Source organism: Geospiza fortis, unplaced genomic scaffold (genome assembly GCF_000277835.1).
Source record: "Geospiza fortis unplaced genomic scaffold, GeoFor_1.0 scaffold687, whole genome shotgun sequence".
Lineage (NCBI taxonomy): Eukaryota > Metazoa > Chordata > Aves > Passeriformes > Thraupidae > Geospiza > Geospiza fortis.
Genome location: NW_005054647.1, coordinates 236,667 through 256,666, shown reverse-complemented (window position 1 = coordinate 256,666; position 20,000 = coordinate 236,667). Strand labels below are relative to the sequence as shown.

The 20,000-nt window shown below is 47.7% G+C and overlaps 3 protein-coding genes across 3 annotated transcripts in view; 1 reads left to right on the top strand and 2 right to left on the bottom strand.

Moving 5' to 3' along the window:
• The window catches only part of LOC102042831 (hexokinase-2), a 25,712-nt gene extending 23,793 nt beyond the window's left edge, over positions 1-1,919 (top strand). Inside the window, exon 18 of the mRNA XM_005430537.3 lies at positions 1-1,919. This exon is cut by the window's left edge and continues 1,967 nt beyond it. The gene's annotated coding sequence lies outside the window, so the exon portion shown is untranslated.
• A 595-nt stretch (positions 1,920-2,514) lies between these two features.
• GMCL1 (germ cell-less 1, spermatogenesis associated) lies at positions 2,515-16,999 on the bottom strand. The gene is made up of 14 exons (XM_014311071.1): positions 16,984-16,999; positions 16,313-16,452; positions 13,465-13,561; positions 13,004-13,101; positions 12,432-12,544; positions 11,905-11,970; positions 11,662-11,746; positions 11,400-11,490; positions 11,066-11,206; positions 9,067-9,136; positions 5,921-5,996; positions 5,071-5,216; positions 4,859-4,946; positions 2,515-3,793 (listed from the first exon to the last, which is right to left on the bottom strand). The coding sequence occupies exons 1-14, from the start codon at positions 16,997-16,999 to the stop codon at positions 3,665-3,667; spliced, it is 1,356 nt and encodes a 451-aa protein (XP_014166546.1). The 3' UTR covers positions 2,515-3,664.
• Positions 17,000-17,997: 998 nt separating this feature from the next.
• The window catches only part of ANXA4 (annexin A4), a 7,229-nt gene continuing 5,226 nt past the window's right edge, over positions 17,998-20,000 (bottom strand). Inside the window, exons 11-12 of the mRNA XM_005430536.3 lie at positions 19,736-19,858; positions 17,998-19,479 (exon numbers count right to left, since the gene is read on the bottom strand). Coding sequence (XP_005430593.1) covers positions 19,420-19,479; positions 19,736-19,858 — 183 coding nt within the window. The 3' untranslated portion in view covers positions 17,998-19,419. The remainder of the gene's footprint in view (positions 19,480-19,735; positions 19,859-20,000) is intronic.

Genomic DNA, 20,000 nt, shown 5'->3' with positions numbered 1-20,000 from the left:
CAATTATAACAAATAAAACCTGTGTATAGAAATGATGTAAGAAACCAAGTTTAGTGGAAGTTTTAGAAGCTGTCAAATAAATCTTTGAAGGATGATACAGAAATCCTCTAATCTGGTACCAAGCAGTTTTGTGTGATTTTTTTTTTCCTCAGAAAACCAGCATTTTGCCTACTGAAAAATCAAAACAGAAATCTTTTTAGCTGCTGCACTGTGCAGAGTTGCATTAGTGCCTGTTGTTACTCTTAGCCAGCTGTGCCCCTGCTGAAATCCATAGTGCTTTCATCTGTTAGTGAGTGAAATTGTATAGTTTTGGGGGCAGAATGGGAAGGATGGGGATCTGAGCAGCCCTGCTTTTGAGCAGGGAAAGGACAGGGTGAGAGGGACCTGGGGAGCTGAGGTGCCTGGCCTGGGGCAGGGTCCCCACAGCCCCCTCACCTGCCTGGGGTGAAGGAGGGGCTGCAGCTCACAGGGGTGAGCAGGATCACCCTTGTGGATGGTGGTGGAGGATTTTTGGCTGGGCTTGGTCAGAGGGACCCCCCTGGCTCTCCAAGGCTCCCCTAATGCTGGGAAGCTTTTGCTAAGACTCAGAATCAAGCAGGGTCTGGAATGTTCCCGGTTGAGAGTGTTGCAGGAGAGCTGTGGGTGCAGGCCCAGCCTCCCTGGGGCTGCAGGGGGGTTTGGGGAGCCCCTGGAGGCGTTTGGGATCCCCAGGGGCACCAACCCTGCAGGTGTTGGATGTCCAGCCCAGAACCTCACGCCAAAAACGTCGCCATGGGATGTTCTGTGAATGTGTTTAAAATGAAGAAGGGAAGATTAAATCCTAATTACTGATATGAAGGGAAGATCAAACGATTATCTGTGGGGACAGACGGACAGACTGCTCAGCCTGATTTGTCTTCCCTGCAGCAACAAGTGCTGCTTTGTGGGTTTAGGATGGTTTTGTTTTGCTTGGTTGTTCCCATCTGGATGCATTTTCTTTGCTTTCCCGGGGTGCTGGAATGTTCTCTGGCCACGCAGGCAGCAGGAGCAGAGTCTCTGCCCTTCCCTCCCCGGCAACTCTCCCCTCCTTGGTACTTTGGACAGGATTTTATTGGGCTTTTAAAATGTATGTACATCTATACAAACACAATCAGCAAATTACTGAGACTCGCAAGCAGAATGTGCCTGTTCCCTTCCTGGAGCCCAGGGCTGGGAGGGAGCAGCTCAGTGGCCCGAGGGTATGAGAGGGGCACAGATCTCTGGCCTGGCAGCAGCTCAGGTGCAGTTTGACCCCAGATAACTCGGTGCCTCCTCTCCTCCCTTATCAGGCAATCCAAACCCATCTGGCTGTCACAGAGATAAGGGGGTGAAAGGTCCAAGTGCACAGAGGGGAGAGGCGCAGAACGGTGCCAAGTGCACCGTGCAGGGGCTGGGAGGTTCAAGATAACCACAAAATAACCTGGAATTCGGGGAGCCCTCACCCCAGTCCCCTCCAGACACGGAAAATGCCTGCTTTGGGCAGATCAGTCGCTTGCTCTGGCACAAAAATGGGCACGGAAGGCAAAAAGAGGCAATTCCTGTTCTCAAGGTAAATTGGAGAGAGGAAAATTCTTTCTCTTGTGACATCCCTGACCAGCCTGAAAGCCTTCTGGCCTGAAGCAAAGAAAATGCACCTGGATGTGGGCCTGGCTCCGTGCGGGCAGGGGAGTCCTAAAGCCAAAGACTGTGTGGCTGCTGGCAGAAACGAGTGCTGTAGATTCACCTGATGTTGTTCTCTCGTGTTTACAATATTTATTTTAGCAATTGACTGCAATGATATTATATATAGGCTTCCTTATTTTTGTACTTTTCATACCTGAGTGTGGTGTTGTACTGCTCAGCTCCCCTCGGCCACCACTGCTGCTCCTCAGTGACAATAAACCAGAGAAAAACAACCACCACCCAGTGCTGGGCTCAGTGTCGTGTGTGTGGGCCCCTGAGCTCCCCTGTGCCCCCCAGCCCACCCCAAATCCCTGCTGCTGGCCCTGCGAGGGGCTGTCCCCTGGCACTGGCAGTGCCCCACGGCCAGGGGGGCACAGGGACACCCAGGGACCAAGGGAAGGGGTTCCAAGATGAGTTTCCTGCTCCACATCCCACATCCTGGTGACACTGGGTGGGTCCCAGCAGGGAGGGAGCCCTGGGGTCCAGAGGGCAGAGCAGGAGCAGGCCCTGGCAGGGTGCAAACCCTGCACAGCTCAGACTTTGATGTGCTGCAAAAAACCACCTGGATTTGAGGTACCTGCTCCCTCTGCCATTAACCAGCTGCCCCTGCTCCTTTCCATGGAATCAATCTTAAGGAGTGGGTACTTCTAATTAAAACCAAAGTATCTAAATACAGTTAATTCTATAAATAAATTTGATGCTGCAGCAGCTGAACAGCTGAAAATGCTTCTGCTCTCTGCTGCCAAAGCTGTGACACAACACAAGATCACAGTGAGGTGCTGAATCCAGCACAAAAAGCTATTCCCAGCAGGAAAGGACACACATGGACAAATATTCCACTTGAAATCATTTACTGACACGTTGCCATGTTTTTCTATCTTGCTCAGCATATTTTTACCTTTGTTATAAAGTACAAATGGTTTTATATTTTTCTGATATTAAAAAAATAGGCTAACGAGGCAAAAACTCCCAGTTTGAATCAAAAAATCCTGCTGTAAGAATTGAAAATTGTAAGAGACAAACATAAAACCCAACAAAGACTGAACAGAGTGTACCATGGCACGACTCATCCACCACACCAAGTGGAGAGGAATCTCTTGTTCCCAGCTCTGCCTTTGGATCCTGTGACCTTGCTGAACTGATGTGAAGTTGGTGTTACACATACAACTCAAAAGGCACTCGAAAGTCACAAGTTCCTGAGCTAACATGGGATGTATTCCCAAGGTAACAGCTAAAACAAGCCAGAGAAAATGTTTAAAAACTGGTATTTGGTTTGTGTGAGTAGAGTCAGCACTCAGGAGAACTCCAGCTGAGAGCTGCTGCTGACAGGACTCAAGTAATGGTGAGGACATTGGTGTATTTGCTGTACATGGAAAAAATAATTCATTTATGAACATCCTTAATAGTAAATTAACCTGCTAAAAGACAGAGAATTGTTGGCTGCAGTGTTAGAACAAGACCAAGAATGAAATGTGTGTGTGTGGGCTTAAACCCACCAGGTGGGAAAGGCTGTGCAGTTAAATAACCAAAGTTGAGATGCCACATTTACAGAGATTATTTGGCCCTAAGAGAAAAGGACCAGGAAAAAAGCAAAATATGGATCTGGTATTTACAGATCAGTTATTTAAAAACCCAACAAATAATACAACCAAAACCCACACAACCTACAATGTGTGCTCAGAGTCCAACAGGTAATTTCCTAAGTTGTGATCCACACAAATTCCCTATTTGCAATTTGGCTCAGTTTTCACCCAGAAAAGCCCAAGTGTGACAACACTTCTCAAACACGGAATGGCTCCTGCCTGACGATGCAGAACAGAAATAAAATTTTAAAAAATTAAAAAGGATGACTGGTTTTGGCCTACCTAATGCCAGAGCTGCATAGGAGAGCACTAAGGCCAGGGCTGCTGCCACAGTGTAAGGCCTGCCCCAGCCTGGAGCAGCAGCCAGGGTGGAGAGGGGCTGCCCAGGCCCCAGGGAGGTCTCAGGATTCCAGATGGTCCAGCTGGGCCTCGCTGTCTGCCCTCTTCTCCGGGGATGTGTACAGGAAGTTGCAGCAGATGTACAGCGGGAAGGTCAGGAGTCTGCTGTCCAAATTCATCACGATCTGCTCCTGGAGCACACACAGCACATTTGTGTGGGGAGGGGACCAGAAAGCACAACACTGACACAGCACTCACTCTGCACAGCTCACTGGCTACAGACTACAATCAGAATATAGACATAAAGCAGAGACAGCTCCCCTTCACCTCAAGTTTCTAACACTGACACATTCTCAGCCTGCCCACAGCCCCCGCCCCAGAGCTCCCAGCAGCACAGGGAACAGCCACAGGAAATGCTGGAGCACATTTCCCCTCCAACATGCTGGGGAGAAAGGGACAGTTCTCAGCTTTGGGAGATTTCACCAACCAGGCATTCCACAACAGAAAGCAAACTTCAGTTTGTGGGTAGGAATTTTTTTGTTCCACTCTAGGAACGGGTTTTGGGGAAGCAAAATTGAAACTTCAACCTCGTGAGGATGCAAAACAACTGAAACTTCAAAACTGAAACTTCACCCTCCAGTGAGGATGGCACTGACAAGGGAAGGTTTTCTGTGTTCTCACCACCTTTGTATCACTGCTGGCTGGGATTTCAGAAACTTGATTAACAAGTCCCACACATGCCCCACTAAATCCTGCTTTCAGCAATGGGTGGAAAAGGGCACTTGCTCTAAGAAAACTCCACTCCTCTCCGGGGCTTTCTTCAATTTATTTAATAGAGTAATAAATGCAACCCTTAAACAACATGCAGACATTCTTTTAACTCCTCAGTTTATGAGAGTCTTCACATTCTGGATTTGCCTCTAAATGAGCAGTCTGATGGCCAGATTATGCAGAGGGTGATGCCAGCAGTGCTGAAGAGCAGCTGAACATGACACTGGCAGCAGACAGCAGCACCACAGGCACTCATTTCACTAATATGGGAACTAATTTCACATTATCAACACTCATGAAACCTACACTACCCTACTCTAGATCCACTTCACAAATTAGCTTAATTACCCACACCTCTAACAGGAATGCATGAGATTCCACATAAGCAACGACAACAGGAACAGCAACTCCCCTTCAAAAGCACCGGTGACTTCTGAGCATTTTTTTCATGCCTTGAACTGCAGCACTCAAGCCCACAGACACACCTGGTCCTTCTCCAGGGTGAGGATCTGATACCCTGTTGTCCTGCTGCAAATCATCTTCCCGCTGCAGTCGAACGAGGCCAGGCGCAACCTGGGGGCACACAGACCACCTCAGCCTCCCCAGCTTCAGCACCCCCCGAGGAGGCAGGTGGGGAACACGCTGTGACAGAGCCAGCAGGGCTGGCAGCAGGGAGGGAGCTGAGCCCAGGGTGCACCTGAAGGCGATGCTGCGGCGGGGCTGCAGGCTGACGGAGCCGCTGCACGGCTGGTTCAGCGTGTTGCGCTTGAAGATGATGTAGCGGTTGGTGTAGGTCACCAGCAGGTCCAGGCCGAAGTTAAAGCCAGTCCAGCGCCAGCAGTACTGCAGGACAGAGGGGACACACACAGGGGACACACACACAGAGGGCACACACACAGAGGATGGGCTGTGACACGCAGCAGGAGCACCACCCCAGCTCCGAGGGGTCACTCCTGAGCTGCACTGGGGGTTCAGGGATCCCTGCCAGCACCTGCCTGGGACACAGAACTTGGTGGGGACAACTGTGACAGCAGCTGAGGGTCAGCTGCCTCCCAGACAGGCAGGACACATGTCACACCAGTGGGTATCAAATACCAGCACTGGGTAATGGGGCTGATCTGTGAGCCCCAGCCATGCCCGGAGCGCTCCTCGGGGTCAGCAGCCTTGGGTTATGTGACCTCAATGGGAAAAATGAATGTTCTCAGTTCATTTCACACGACCTGTTACCTAAAGTCACCGAGGGGCCCTGGCTCTGAATGTTACACATTTTATCTACAGAACTTCCTTCTCCAGCTGATAAGTGATCAGAGCTCTATTTAACTGCCTGCACTAACAGTTTTCTCAGTCTTGCAGCACAAGAGCACAATGAAACTCCAGTTCCTCACTCCTTGCAGAGACACGGCTTCCATCCCTCTGGGAAGAAAAAAAATGGTATCTTTCTGCATGACACCTTTTGATGCAGTTTGCCAATGAGGACGCAGATGATTTGGAAATGCCTGACTTATCTCAGCCATGCCAGCCCTGCAGTTGCCACGTGCCACACTTACATCACCATCCTTGGCCAGTTTGCGACCACACCTCATGCTGTTTCCTTCCAGTTCCTCCTTATTGATTTCTTGAGGCCTGAAAAAAACCCAAACCAGCATCTTTAAAAAGACTTCAACAACTTTGTGTGATACCTTAATGTGGGGAAGATGAATGGACTGGGTAAGCTTGTCTGACCACACAATGATGGAATACCCTGAGCTGTAAGGGACCCACAACTGACCCTTCTCTGAGCAGAGGCAGGACTGGATGAGCTCTCAGAGCCTCTTCCATCCCAAACTGTCCCATAAACATCCACCTACACTACAAAACTGCAAAATAAACCAGGCTGTGACAGCTCAGTTAAGCAGGACTTCTACAAAACAACTTTTCCAGATAAAATAATAGCTCTTGCAATGCAATACATTCTCTCAGCCTTGTAAAAACCCAAGTGTTTTTTAAACACAGCAGGCTGACTTCTCAGACACAACCAGAGACAAGTGCTGGGGCACAGCTGCAGGGCTCTGCACAACAGCAGTGCTATGAAGCAGCAGCCACGAGACACTGGGAGAGGTTTCTCAAGGGGCTGGTTATGCAACTTGACTAAAAAAAAAACCACTTCCCCTCAGCGCTCAAGAAATGAGAGCTCCTGAGATGCAGAGCCCTTGGCTGTGTCATCCCACACCAAGATCAGCTCCTCTCACCCAACACTTCCCCTGAGTCCAGCACACAGAACAGCCTTGCAGAGCCAGCACGAGTGAGATCAGCCCTGATTTTCCACAGTTGTGTTACTCACTTTGCTTCACTCACCGTGACAGCATTAACCCAACACCCACTGCCAGAAAGTGTCCAAGTTACACCAGGCTGAGGGCTGGCAGTGAACTTTATTAATCCCAGGGACATCAATCCCCACAGGCTCAACTGCAAACCCACAAGACCCAGCAGTGCCCTCCAAGCCAGAAGAGATGCAGCCTCTGTTCTCCTCCTGCTGCTCACTCCACAGCAACTCACAGCTAAATCTTTTATAAGCTCAGCCCAGGTCTCTTCTCTCGTGTCTGTAAAACCCAATCCTGGGAGGTGAAGTGTTCAAAGAACAGGTTATGCATACAACTCATCACACTTCAACAAATTCACCCAGGAACCTCCCGTGTGCTTTTCCCCATCTTCCAGCTGAACTGGTTCTGTGGCTGACCTAAATGCAGTAATGGTGATAAAGGATTTATTTCTGTTTAATTAGTGACAAATTTCACAAACATTAGTCCATAATGCTCAGACTGACATTAACATTCCCCTCTCCATCCCTCGAGCAGCCTCAGACAATGCAGAACTTCAGCTTGAACCACTTCCACCAGCTGCCACACAGGGAACAGTGGAGCCATTCTGTTTCCTTCTTACACACTGCCAAAGAGACTTCTAAGAGCAGAAGTGATTCCAGTCCCAGACTTGAAAGATCTGTCTGGCTTCTGCCACAAAACACATGTTTAATTTAAAAAAAAGAGTGATCCACTTTAACACAAGTAAACCCTGAGCAGCTACAGTTCAAAGCCACAAACTCCACTGCTAACGCTAAAAAATTCTCCAATTCTGAAGAGTGAATAAGACGTTTAATCCTTTTAAATGCAAACTCAAAGCAGAAAGGAAACGCTTTCTTCTCCTCTCTCTAGAGCCACATCACAGTTTCCAGGCAGTGCCATTTCCATGCTGGCAGTGCTGGAAGAAGCAGGTGCAATTATGCCCTGCACCAGGTGGGATATGGAAATAGAGCCTTACTTCAGCTCAGAGGAGTCAGATTCATGTCTTGCTCTGATTCCTAAGTCTGCCTCCTTACCCCTGAGGGAAAACATGTGTTTGATGCTGACACGGGCAGTAGGTGTGAGAGGAAGAGCAGCAGAGCTGGATAAACCATGGGCTTATAAAACCTGAATTCTTTTCCTGCAGCTACACGTTGGTCAAATGGCCAAAACATTTGCACTAACACAAAGGAACAACTGCATGTCTGCCCTTCGGAGGCTGAGACCTTTGCTTTTCACTGTCTTAAAAGAAATAAATGTGGAAAAATACTCTGCCCATTCCAAAAGCCATTGAAATCCTCGGCTGTAGCTGAATTTTGAAATTGCTCTTTTCCAAGCTGGATGACCCCCATCACCCTCACTCTGTGGGAACTCCCTTTTCCAGAAGCATGTGTATGCAGTGGCTGACAATTCAAATGCTCCCACTGCACTCAACTACCGAAACACATCAAAATTAGCAAATACTGCCTCTTGTATCAGAATTCTGGTGACTCACTTCCCTATGAAGCCTGTTTCCCCCTGAGCCAGGAGGTGACATAGCTCTCAGACACAGTCACAGCAGCAAAAGCCTTCCCACGAGAGCAGCATCAGAAACAGGGCACAGCCACCCAAAATTCACCTGCAGGAGCTGAATGCGAGAGCCACAGTTCTGCACCTTGCCTCCACCACTTCCCAAAGCACTGCTGCCTAACAGAACAACTTTCTAAAGATCTTGGCTATTGTTCAGACCAGAGTTTGAGGCTTTTTTGAAGCTCCTGTTACAACCCAACACGTCCCTGCCCACAGTGTCACCTGCTGGGTGACAGGACAAAGGAGCAAGTCAGCCTGCTGGGTTTGGGGAGGTAACAGGCATTCTGCAGCTGCCTGACTTGGCATTTTTTCTCCTCAAAGCACTCTAGGAGCCAGCAGAGAAGACAAAGGCAGGACCAACTCCCCCAGCTACATTTTGCCATAGTTTTGGTGTTAAATCCAGGACCTGGCTCACTGCAGCACGGCCAAGAGCAAGCAGAAGCAAGGGGAACAGTCTGACGGCCAAAGCATCCTTAAAATGGAAGGCTCAGAAATCCCCCTTTCACAGCCTCAGCACAGATTTCCAGGTGAAGGGCTAGTGAGAAGCATTAACCCACATGGAGGAAAGTACAGAACTCATGTCCCCCACCCAGCATTTCCCTCTGGTGCCATCAGATCAGTTTTCCAGAGTTCTGCAGGTTGAGGGAGGGGAGACCAGCCAGCCCAGGGGAACTGAGAACTCAACAGAGATCAAGAGTTCAAAAGCACTGAAGTATGCTTCCCCCCTCCTTTTAATGTAAACTCCAAAATAGCTCATGTCAGAATTTCTATGAGGAAGGTTTCTAATTTAAGAGAGAAAATATACCTACCCAATATCATTGTCTTGTTCTGCTCTGAGCATGGCAAACCACTGCTGCTTGTAAACAGAGGACAGCCATTCTAAAATTAAAAAAAAAAAAAAGTTTGGTGTTGCCTTTGGACCTGGGAATGGGGATGGTCATATACATTCTAAATAGAAATAAAATTTCATAGAAATAATAAAGTTACACTTATGAACTGGACAAGTGTATGCACCCCACCCCCTTTAACTCCCTGTGCTCTCCAGCTCCCAGGCACAGGGGAAAGGATCAACATCCACAGCTAACAGCAGCCACTCCAGACTGTGCTCATCCCCTCAAACACCCACTGCTGCCACAAGTGATGCAACTCCACATGTTTTCTCAGCACACACAGCCCTGCTCAGCCAAGGAGCTTGTTAACAAGCTCTGGGGAGAAGGTGCTGTGCTCTGAACCCCCAGGGGAACTCTACATAAGCTAAAGAAGGAGAAAACACAATCAAGGGATAAAAGAAAGCAGCGACTTAACACAAATATGGTAAAACAAACACAAGTTGTACCCTGCTAAGAATAAACATAAATCATGTCTTCCTTGGAGAACACACAAAGATTTTATTGGCTGTGTTAATTTAATGTTGCAACCAAGAGATAGAACAGAACAAAACTCAGTAGTTTGTCAGGCAGTTACACAAAAGGGATCCCAACATCACAGGGTGTAAGAAGTTCCTAGCCAAGATAACAAATGGGGCAAGGGGGCAAGGTCAGAAATGAGAACCACCTCTGGGAAATGGGCTGGGTGAGAGAACAGGGAGAGCCAACGTGACTAAAACCAATCCAGGAAGCTGCTGAATGGGACAGAAGTGGGGAGAGGCCAGATCATGGATGGAAAACTTCAAACCAGCCTTTGTCCCACTGACTCTAGAGTGAAAGTACAGACTGTGATAGGAACAAACTGGGCATCAACCAAAGTACAACTGAAAATAAAAAATGAATTAAGGAAACCTACACAGGCAAGGAACAGAGAATGGATGTGCTAGAAGGGAAGGAAGAAATACCAGAAGGGAGAGCATCTTCTCTATTTGTGTATTGCAGGTGTCTATTTCCTACCTCACATTTCAGCTGCAGCTCATCTGCTGATTTATGAAGAGGGAAAGCAGAGCTGAGGAAATGCTCACAAGCCACCAATAAAACAGAACAACAAACACTGTGCTCACACAGACACATTATGTATTCCTGTCTCTTGCACCTTTTCTGCACAAAGATCAGACTGCAGAGAACTCCTAACACAGAATTTCAGTTCTCCCCTCCAGGACCTACACACCAGAGTATAAAAATAAACAAATAATCACAGCACTACTTTCAACTACTCAGTGTGATTTGCTTCTCTACCTCCTTGAGAACAATTTCATCTGGAATAACCTTCCAGCAGAGCACAAACTACCCAGCAATGGCCCTGCCTGCAGCCTCTCAGGTACACAGCATCCCCTCAAATACTGAATGCTGGCAGCCACCAGCCTGCTCCAAAGTGCAGCCCAGGAGTTATCTCAACCTCCTTGTAAATGAAGAGCAAAAGGTCTGATCTTAACACAGCTCGTGGCTGCACCCTGGCACAGACAGATTAGAGGGGCAGGCAAGCCCCAGACAGCACTTCCCAGCACACAGATCCTCCTGCATGCAGCACGTGCCCTGTGCCCCCTTTCCTTACATCACAGGCCCTGTGTCCCCTCTCCCTGTCACCACAGTGCCACCCTGTGTTCCCTCTCCCTGTCACCACAGTGCCACCTAGCTGCCTGTGTCCCTTTTCCCTGTCACCACAGTGCCACCCAGCTGTCCTGTGCCCCCTTTCCCTGCCCTGTGCCCCCTTTCTCTGTCACCACAGTGCCACCCAGCTGTCCTGTGCTCCAGACCCCTCCCCAGCTCTGTCCCTCCGGGGACAGCCCCGGCCCCTCCCTGTCTCTCCTGGGCTGAAGAAGCCGAAGGCAGGAGTGGAGGCGAGGGCCCAGCTGTGCCCAGCCCTCCCTCCCTCACTCACCTGAGGGCAGCAGGGCATCCCTCTCCACGATCCTGGCTGAGGCCAGGTCACTGATGATGTACTGCAGCCTCAGGTGAGCGAACACGGGCACGAAGGCGCTGCCCTGCGCCGACTCCAGGAAGGCAACGTCGCCCCCGAACTCTGCAACACAGCACCCACACTGTGGTTTGCCTCCCCAAATCCTTCCCACACCCTGTTTATACTGCATTTTACTTATTGGTTAGAGAAAGTTATTATTGGTGTTTAATGGCTTTGATTTTATGATGGTTATTGAATGGCTTTTGCCATTAAAATGGAGAAATTATTGGGCCAAGGGCTGGCCAGCTCCTCCTACCTCTCCTGCGCTCAGCAAACCAGGCATCAGCTTCAGTCAGCACCTGCTTGAAAGACCCATTCCAAGAAGGCACGAGCTGAAGGAACATCCACTGGGCAAAACAAATAAATTCTAGTGAGTCAGCTGAAGTTTCAGGTAAGAATCTGCATGTTAATAAGAGACATTTCCAGAGTACATTCATTTCTATAAAAGTTCTGCTATTCTACTAAATACTTCCAGTCAATCTTACAAAGGTTCACTGCACAGAGCCCCAGGCAAGTACCTTTTTGAGAGCAGTGTACACATCCATCTCCACCTGCAGCACAAACAGGTTGGAGGAGCTGATCAGCTGCTTCATGAGGTTTATGCTGGAAAAAATCAATTGTAACAGGTCAGTGAGACACAAAAGAGAAAAAGGAGAAGGGGACGCAGGGAACAAGCAATGGCCAGAAAGTGATCTGCAGTGGGCTCCAGCCTTGGGCAGGGACTGTCCTTCATCCCTGCCAGGGAAGTGCAGCCCCAGTACCTGAGCTCCTTGAAGAGTCCAACACTCTGGTGAGTCATCAGATTGTTCAAGAGCCACTCAAGGCACCTGCAAGGAGAGCAAGGAGTTAGGACCTCTGATTGTTCCTGCTCTGTGTCAACACTGCTGCAACAGCTGCTCCCTCAGTAAATCTGGAGCCACCACTAAGCTGGGTGGGATTGTGGATCTGCAGAAGGAGCTGGACAGATTCAATCAATTTAGATTAGCCACTTGATTTTTTTTTCCCCTGTTTGGGTGGTCAGGCATTGGAATAGACTGGCCAGGTATGTGGTGGAATCACCAGCCCTGGAGGTGTGAATCTGGCTCTGGATTATGTGGTTTAGTGGTTTCAGTGGTAGTGCTGGGTGGGTGGTTGGACTGGATGATCTTATAGGTCTCTTCCAACTCTGATGTTCTAAGATTCTATTCTAAAGACATATTAAAACAATTAACCTGGTCATTATGCTACTGTGTGTAAATTCACTGTTAACTGGCAATGTCCAAAGCAGTTTGGAGACAGTAATTCTTACTTTTTCTTCACGGAGTCCAGCCCATATGTCCCTGCAGAATTGTAATAACCACACACAGTTTGGGCAGTGATGGTTTCCTTCATTGTTTCACCACATTGCTGGATTAAGCCATCCTGCAGGAAGGAAAAAACACAGACATTCTGAGTGTTCACTTCCCAACAGGAAATGTCAGACACAGATTTTCATGCCTGAGCCACCCCCTAAGTCCCACAGTGACTGGTGCTATGCTGTTCAAACCATTTAAACCACCATTCCTCAGAAACACAGATGTTCCTAAAGAATATTTCCCATGAAAGAAAAGGGTACTGAATGCCTTCAGGGTAGAGCAAGCAAGCTCCAAAACCTATTTAATCTACTTGTAGCTATCACTCACAAATCACTTAATCTTACACCTCAACCTTAGTCACAGCATTTTTCAATAAACCCACTGCTTTGTGTTTGGCTTTTTCCCCAGTTAGCCTGAAAAGCTGATTCACTCCTCTGGGTGAAAACGGCCACGTGGGCGAGGATCCCCTGAACTGCTGTGCTTCTTTCAGGTAAAGACAGAAGGAACGGCGTTATTTCTGACTCACCAGCTGCAGCATGCAGGCTGCTGCCAGCAGGGCCACCACGCGGCTGGGGTTGATCAGCACATCGTCTCTGTAGAGCGAGCCAAAGGCCACCTGCAGGGCTGCAGAGGGAACACGAGTCACAGAGAGGCACTAAACACAACTTAAACACAACCTTAAAGTCCCTAAACACAAGCAAACCCCTCACTGCACGCTCACAACCCACAACCAAACCCCTCACTGCACACTCGCTGTGTCTCAGTGCTGGTTCTTTATCTAGAACAACTGACCAGACAGAAAACACAACAAAGGGCAGTAACCAATCCATTACTGAGCTCCCAGATTTAAACAAACTCTCCAGCACCCCTGAGAGTTAAAAAACTGCACAAAGAGAAGCTGAACCTCATGAGCCTTCTCTGAACATCACCAGGTTTAACCCAAGCTCTCCCTTCAGGGTTTTGTTAAAATAAAAGGCTCCCACTTACCTTCTACATCAATATTTTGATCAGGAATCTCCAGCTCTATGACATTCATGCTGGATTCTTTCCAAGAGCCACTGAACATACTGGAAAAGTAGCCTGACTGTATGAAGGAAGAGAGAAAAAGAAACTCAACTAAGAGATTTCATCCCACTTAAAACTGCCAAAAGCAGCACCAAACACGGTTAATATTTACCTTTATGCAGAACAAAATATATTAAGGGAGCTTTCACAAGCTAAAACATTCTGACAGACTCGAGGGGCTGACTGTAGCTGCTGTTTCTGACACTCAAAATGCCTACAGGAAAGTTGGGCTCCGTGTGTGCAACCAGAGTAAGGAAAGAGTTTGAAAAGGCCAGAAAAGCTACACAAGCTCTTTTTCCCACAAACCACATCACCAGTGGGGTGACAATTAGTCCAAAAACTAAGTCCTTAAGGTTACTGGCAAATAACAAATCCTGCAGGCATTAGGGAATGCCAGTTAGGGGTGGAAAAAGGAAAAAAAAAAGGCATGCAAGACATACAAATTACTGTACAAGGCTGCAGCCTCATACCAAGGACACAGACACACACACCATTTACGGCAATATACCTTTTATTATTAAGTGAAAAGCACATAAAACTAGAATTTGAGGTTTCCATCCAAAGGAAGGGAAAGATAATGCTCTACTAGGGTTCCTGATTTTCCTTCCCAGCAGCAGATGTGCCCATTATGAGATGCTATCAATGCAGTTTACCTGAGAGATCAAAAAAATAAAGTCTATTTGTACAGCACTGCATTCCCTGACCTCTTCCCTCAGCATTTCAGCTCATGGCAGCAAATAACACAAAACTCAATTCTGATTTCATTTGATCAGGTCAGTATTTTTGTACCCTTGGTGCATCCCTAACTCTGAACCCCACATGTTCCTATCCAAGACAGGGCCTCACTCATCTCTGTCCCCCTCACGAGGCTGCCTCAGCTGTGCCACAGAGATCACCTGCCCAGTTTCATAAGGATTTATCATTTTTGTAACAGCATCATGAGAAAGAAATGCCCCATTTCTCAGAGCTGCTGTGCTGGTCCAGCACCTGACTGTCCTTCCTGGAACCTGGGGCAGGGCCTGGGGAGAGCAGGGGAGCAGAACCAGCCAGGCTGAGTCTGCCTGGGGGGACACAATGGTATTAAGAGTCATTTACATGGAGTTATTCCTGACCTCCAACTCCACTTTACCTCCAGTAACACAACTGCAATGCAGGAGTGTGCCTGGAACAGAACCTGCCTGAGGAGAATGGTCAGCTCCCCCCAAAGCTCACATCCCAAAAACACTGCTCCTACAAGGGCTCTACACACAAGGTCACAACTTTCAAACCCCTCTAAACAGCTGCACTCACAGAAGGGATTTCACACCCAATTTCAGGGTCTCAGGAGCAGCTTCACCAACTTGAGACACAGCAACCACAGAACCACAGTGACAGGAAACAGCAGCCACATCAGTGCTGTGCCCACCCTGCATGATCCAGGCTGCCTGTCCCCATCCCTGGGGTGCAGAGTGGCAGTGGGAGCTGTGCCAGGCAGCCCTGCTCCTGTCACACACCATAAAACCCATCAGTGCCAGCTCTGCTCCTGTCACACACTCCACAGCCCCTCAGTGTCACTGCTCCTGTCACACACCTCACAGCCCCTCAGTGCTCCCTCTCTGCCTCACTCAAAGGACTCTCCTGCCTGCAGCTCATGCTTGTTAAAAGGTTCTCACACTCCAAAAAGAAAAGGCTTTTTCCTACAAGAAAGCAATGGAACACTCCCCTCACTGGGACCACACAAGCATTTGCAGAAACTGCTCTGGAATTCAGGCACTGACACAGCAACAGCCACAAAAAACCCCAGAATTGGCTCTTCCTGTCACTTGTTGCACCAGAGAAAGTGCAGCCAGGTGTGGAGCAGCTCCCTGTGCCACCGTGTCCCACCCCTGCTCTGGCTCCCACTGCAGCTGACACACAGGTGCCCTCCTGTCCAGGTACAGCACCTGAGGGCTTCACACCAACCCCTGCCAAGGGCAAACCCCTGAAAGACATGGGCACAAGTGAGTTTGGTGTTTGAGGGCACAGCCAGGGCTCCTCCCTGCTGCTGCTGCCACAGCAGGAGTGACACAGCACAGACAGTGAAGCCACCAGCACCTCTGTGCTCCCACAACACAGACACAAAGAACTCCCCCTCAACACGAGCCCAACTGGAAATGTTTGTAGAAACAGCATCCTTTCTGGGCTATGCACTAGGGTTTATTCCTTTTCAGAGTTCCTGAGAAAACGCTCCACCTGCAGCAGCAGAGATGCTCCAAGGAACCCTTTGTGAAGGCTGGTAACAATCACCTAACACCTGCAGTGACCCAGCAGCAGCAATTCCCCTGCAGGTCCCTGCACACCAGTCCAGGGGACAGTAAAACCGAGCTGGGGCACCACAAACCCCTTGTGGAATCCCTGCTTTGCCCTGCAAGAACATTCACATCACAGGAGTCTCTCAGCCACTTGCTCAGCAAACAAGAACATGTTCTCAGGACATCAAAGACAACTGTCAGGACTGTTTCACAGACAATGCACCAAGATTAGGAATAAAATAAATTAAACAACATAATTAAGCGGTATGAGAAGCAAAAAATTTTTGAAATATGAACCTACAGCTCTGCTTCCCAACAGGAACTCCTGTTGCTAACAGGAGCTGGTTAACTGTTAACATCTACAAAAAGAGTTAAAGTCCTAAATATAAATTGGAAAAAAAAAAGAAAGATCACCAGTCATACTTCAGAGTTCTCAGATTCTCAGACATCCTTCTATTAAAAACACAGTTCCTACTGGGAGTTAGAAAGGAGCCACTTACCTGGCACAAATAAATTTTGTGCAAGTTCCACTCCTCTCCCAGAGCACAAATTTTGATATCACTGTTCTCCCCATTCAAAAACAGAGTCTGATAAATATACTTCGACGTGCTTTTCAATTTTTTCCTAGTGTTCTCAGATTCTCAGACATCCTTCTATTAAAAACACAGTTCCTACTGGGAGTTAGAAAGGAGCCACTTACCTGGCACAAATAAATTTTGTGCAAGTTCCACTCCTCTCCCAGAGCACAAATTTTGATATCACTGTTCTCCCCATTCAAAAACAGAGTCTGATAAATATACTTCGACGTGCTTTTCAATTTTTTCCTAGTAAAAACAAAACAGCACACCACAAACAGTGAGACACGCCCCTTGAGACTCTCCCCTTCAACTCTTGAACTCTTACAGACACACACCCTGTGTAGGCTCTGAATGTAGGTTTTATTGAACAGGTGAAATATTTACTGAACCATAATAAGCCCCATACAGTGCTCAGTAAATGACACATGTATATTGTTTTGGAAAATGCTCTGAGATCCTGCAGGGTGAGGAGTTGAAAATACTCCTTGTTACATAGATGCCTTTGCATAATGGACCTCAGGTACCACAGAGTCAGTTTAGAAGCCAAAAGAGAATATAAAGCCACACTTCCCAAAATGGTGCTGTGTGCACACCTAGGGAACGCTCCATGGCTACCAGTTTTCTAAAGGAGAATGTCAGGAATGTGGACACAGAACAATATAATTCCTGTGTTCATGTAAGTGTGAATAGTGTCAAGCTCCATGCAGCTTTTTCCACCTGGCACACTGTGTGCATTTTTAAATAAGGCTTCACAAATTAGACGATCATGTAGCACAGAAGGCAGTTCATTGCAGGAGGCTAACCAGCTTAATTCCAGCTAATGGTATGGTTTTGGCAGTAATTTCATAAGGAATCGGTCCTTTTCCTTGCCATCAAGAGGAAGATATGGCCCAGAATCCACACTGAGGGGTGTGAGTGACAAACAGTTTGGAAAAGGTTTACATCCTGTGCCATGCATAATTTAGGGAAACTGGTAGACACTCTTACTATTTGATAAATCAACTGATTGTGTAAGTAACTGAGACAGCAGCATAGGCACTGATGTCCCAAGCTGGCACTATGAAATAGCACAGAAGTAGTGAAATTATTCTGAAAGTGTTGGAAACAATAGAACCTCTTAATAATTTTAGTTAGTGGTTTTAATTAACTTCTAAATTAATTGTTTCATTGTTACCTATATATATATTACAAATAGTATGCTATTCTTAAATTACTCTTAGCCAGCATTTAGCAAAGTTCCCATAAGCTGCTTTAGTAGAAAGCTTGGGAACTTACTTACTGAAACTTACTGAAACAAACAAACTCTGATATACTTCAATGAACAAAACCTGGAAGAGAAATGTATTGTTGAGGTTGGACATCTGGAGTGTAGAATGTATGGACGACAAGGACAACTTCCAGAAACCAGAAGATAAAAAAGAGACAAAGAGTGAGTCTATGTGTTTAAAGTGCTTACCGGAGGAAAAGGATACAAAGACTAAAAATGTGGATAAATTAGCATAAGAAGCAGCTCTGCAGCCACTCCCCAACGAGGAGCTTGGGACAAAACGAGTTCTTGCCAGTGTGTGCAAGTGTCCCCTCCCAGAACACACCATGGCGACAGGAAATACAGAAACAAATTCTTTATTCATTTTCCAACACTCTGAAACCCAACCAGACCCAAGGCACTGAAACCCACCCAGGCAGCACCTCTGCAGCTGCTGTGCTGTGCTGGGCTTTTCCCCTCAGAAGAACTGGATGAAGCTCTGCCTCCTCTGCTGGCAAAACTCAGGAATGTGTCTCCAATGGCAGCCCAGGGAACAAGAAAGAAAATTATTTTATTGGAGGCCACAGAGGCTTCTCCTAATCCGGCCAGTTTTAGAGGAAAATGAGGGATGGAATTGGGGTGTAGCCACCTCCGTGTGGGAGCTGTGACAATGCAGCCTCAGGCTGACCCTTCAGAACAGGGTTATTCACCAGCAGTAAAAGATAAATTGCTAAGCCAAAGCAGGGTCCCATTTTTGGGGTGCAGACACTGAACAGTGTGCAGGGTCTACGGGAGAAGTCTCTCCCAGAGGCCGATGGGGACACCCAGTGAGGCCCAGGCACAAACACGGGTCCCTTATGGGGCAGGTGTCAGTCGGTGTGGGGAGATGTGGGCAGGTGTCCCAGGCAGGTCTGGGAATCACCTCAGGGACATTTGGGGACATGTCCCAGGAAAACCTGGGGAACTGCCCCAGCACCAGGCTGGTGAGGCGGGATTTTGGGGACAGGTCATTCCTTAAAAGGCACCACTCCAATGACATCACTTTATCCAGAGCAGGATTTATAATATAACCCTGCTATAATTACATATACTCCCATGATCCAGTATAATTATTTGTACTCCTGTGATCCAGCAGACTGACCAAAAACACAGGGCTGCTCTAACCAGGGCAGAAAAAGGTTTTCCTCATGTCACCAGTGACAATTCCCTACTTACAGGCAACATATACACACAGCACAGCCAGCTGTTAATGCTTCACACTAACAGAGGCAAGTTAATATGTAAACGTGTTTGTATTTTAGATATTTGGTTTCTCTGTGTTTTAATTCTACTGAAAAACTGGAGCAAACCCATGTTCTGCAGTCTCCATGTACCAATGAGGTTGGCTTTTCCCTGTGCAGCCTCTCACTCTCAGGTTTGCTTTAGTTGATGCATTTTGCTGTGAGCACAACAGCAGAGGGGCAGCTGCTCAGGAAACAACTTCTATACCTTTGGTTACAGCATTCTGTGTAAGCTGGGCTTCACCAGCCCAGTTAGTAGGCAAATGGGTGTTCCAAGCATAAAAGTGTATCAAAAGGGTCAACCAGAATGGCCACTACCTAACCAGAACATGAACTAACCTAAGTCAATAATCAGAGTAATTAATAAGGCATTTGGGAGGAAAAAAAAAAAAAAAAAGAAATCTTTATCATGATTGGGCTCGATGATCTTAAAAGTCTTTTCCAACCTAAACCATTCTATGACCAGCTGCTTCCCATCACCCAGCAGGTTCCCCAGGCCTCCTTTAATCCTCCCCACCACACAGCCTGAGCAGAACCTTCCTGTAGTCCCCTGAGCAGTCTCCCTAGAGAGAGCAGAAAAAAGGAACACCATTAGTTTTGCAGCTCCATGGAAAGCAGGGTTCCTTTCAGCATCAATGACTTATTGCAGCGTTTGTATCCTCTTTGACAACTTGATAACCAAGAACGTTCAGGAATGTTTCCAGTACATAAATGTAAAGTCTCCTTAATTCCACCCCCTGTAAAATACCCAGATGTTGTTTTGAGGGTCTCCTTGGTGCTGCTTAGCAAACCCAGGTGTGTGTAAGACTCTGAGCTCACCTTGATGAAGGAGTGGAGTGATTTCCCATACATGGCCAGGAACTCCCTCCTGATGTAGAGCATGTCTATCTCAGCACGGGACACCATCACCCGGATCAGCGTGCTGTCATCAGTGCCCAGGCCCTGAGGGGACACAACAGCAGCTGGGGACACACAGGGACAGGCACTGAGCCTTGGCCTTCCCTGCAATCCACTCCTGACGAGACCATTTTTGCATTAATGCAGGCTTCCATTACCAGCTCTGAGCCTCCTGGAGGAAAAGAGC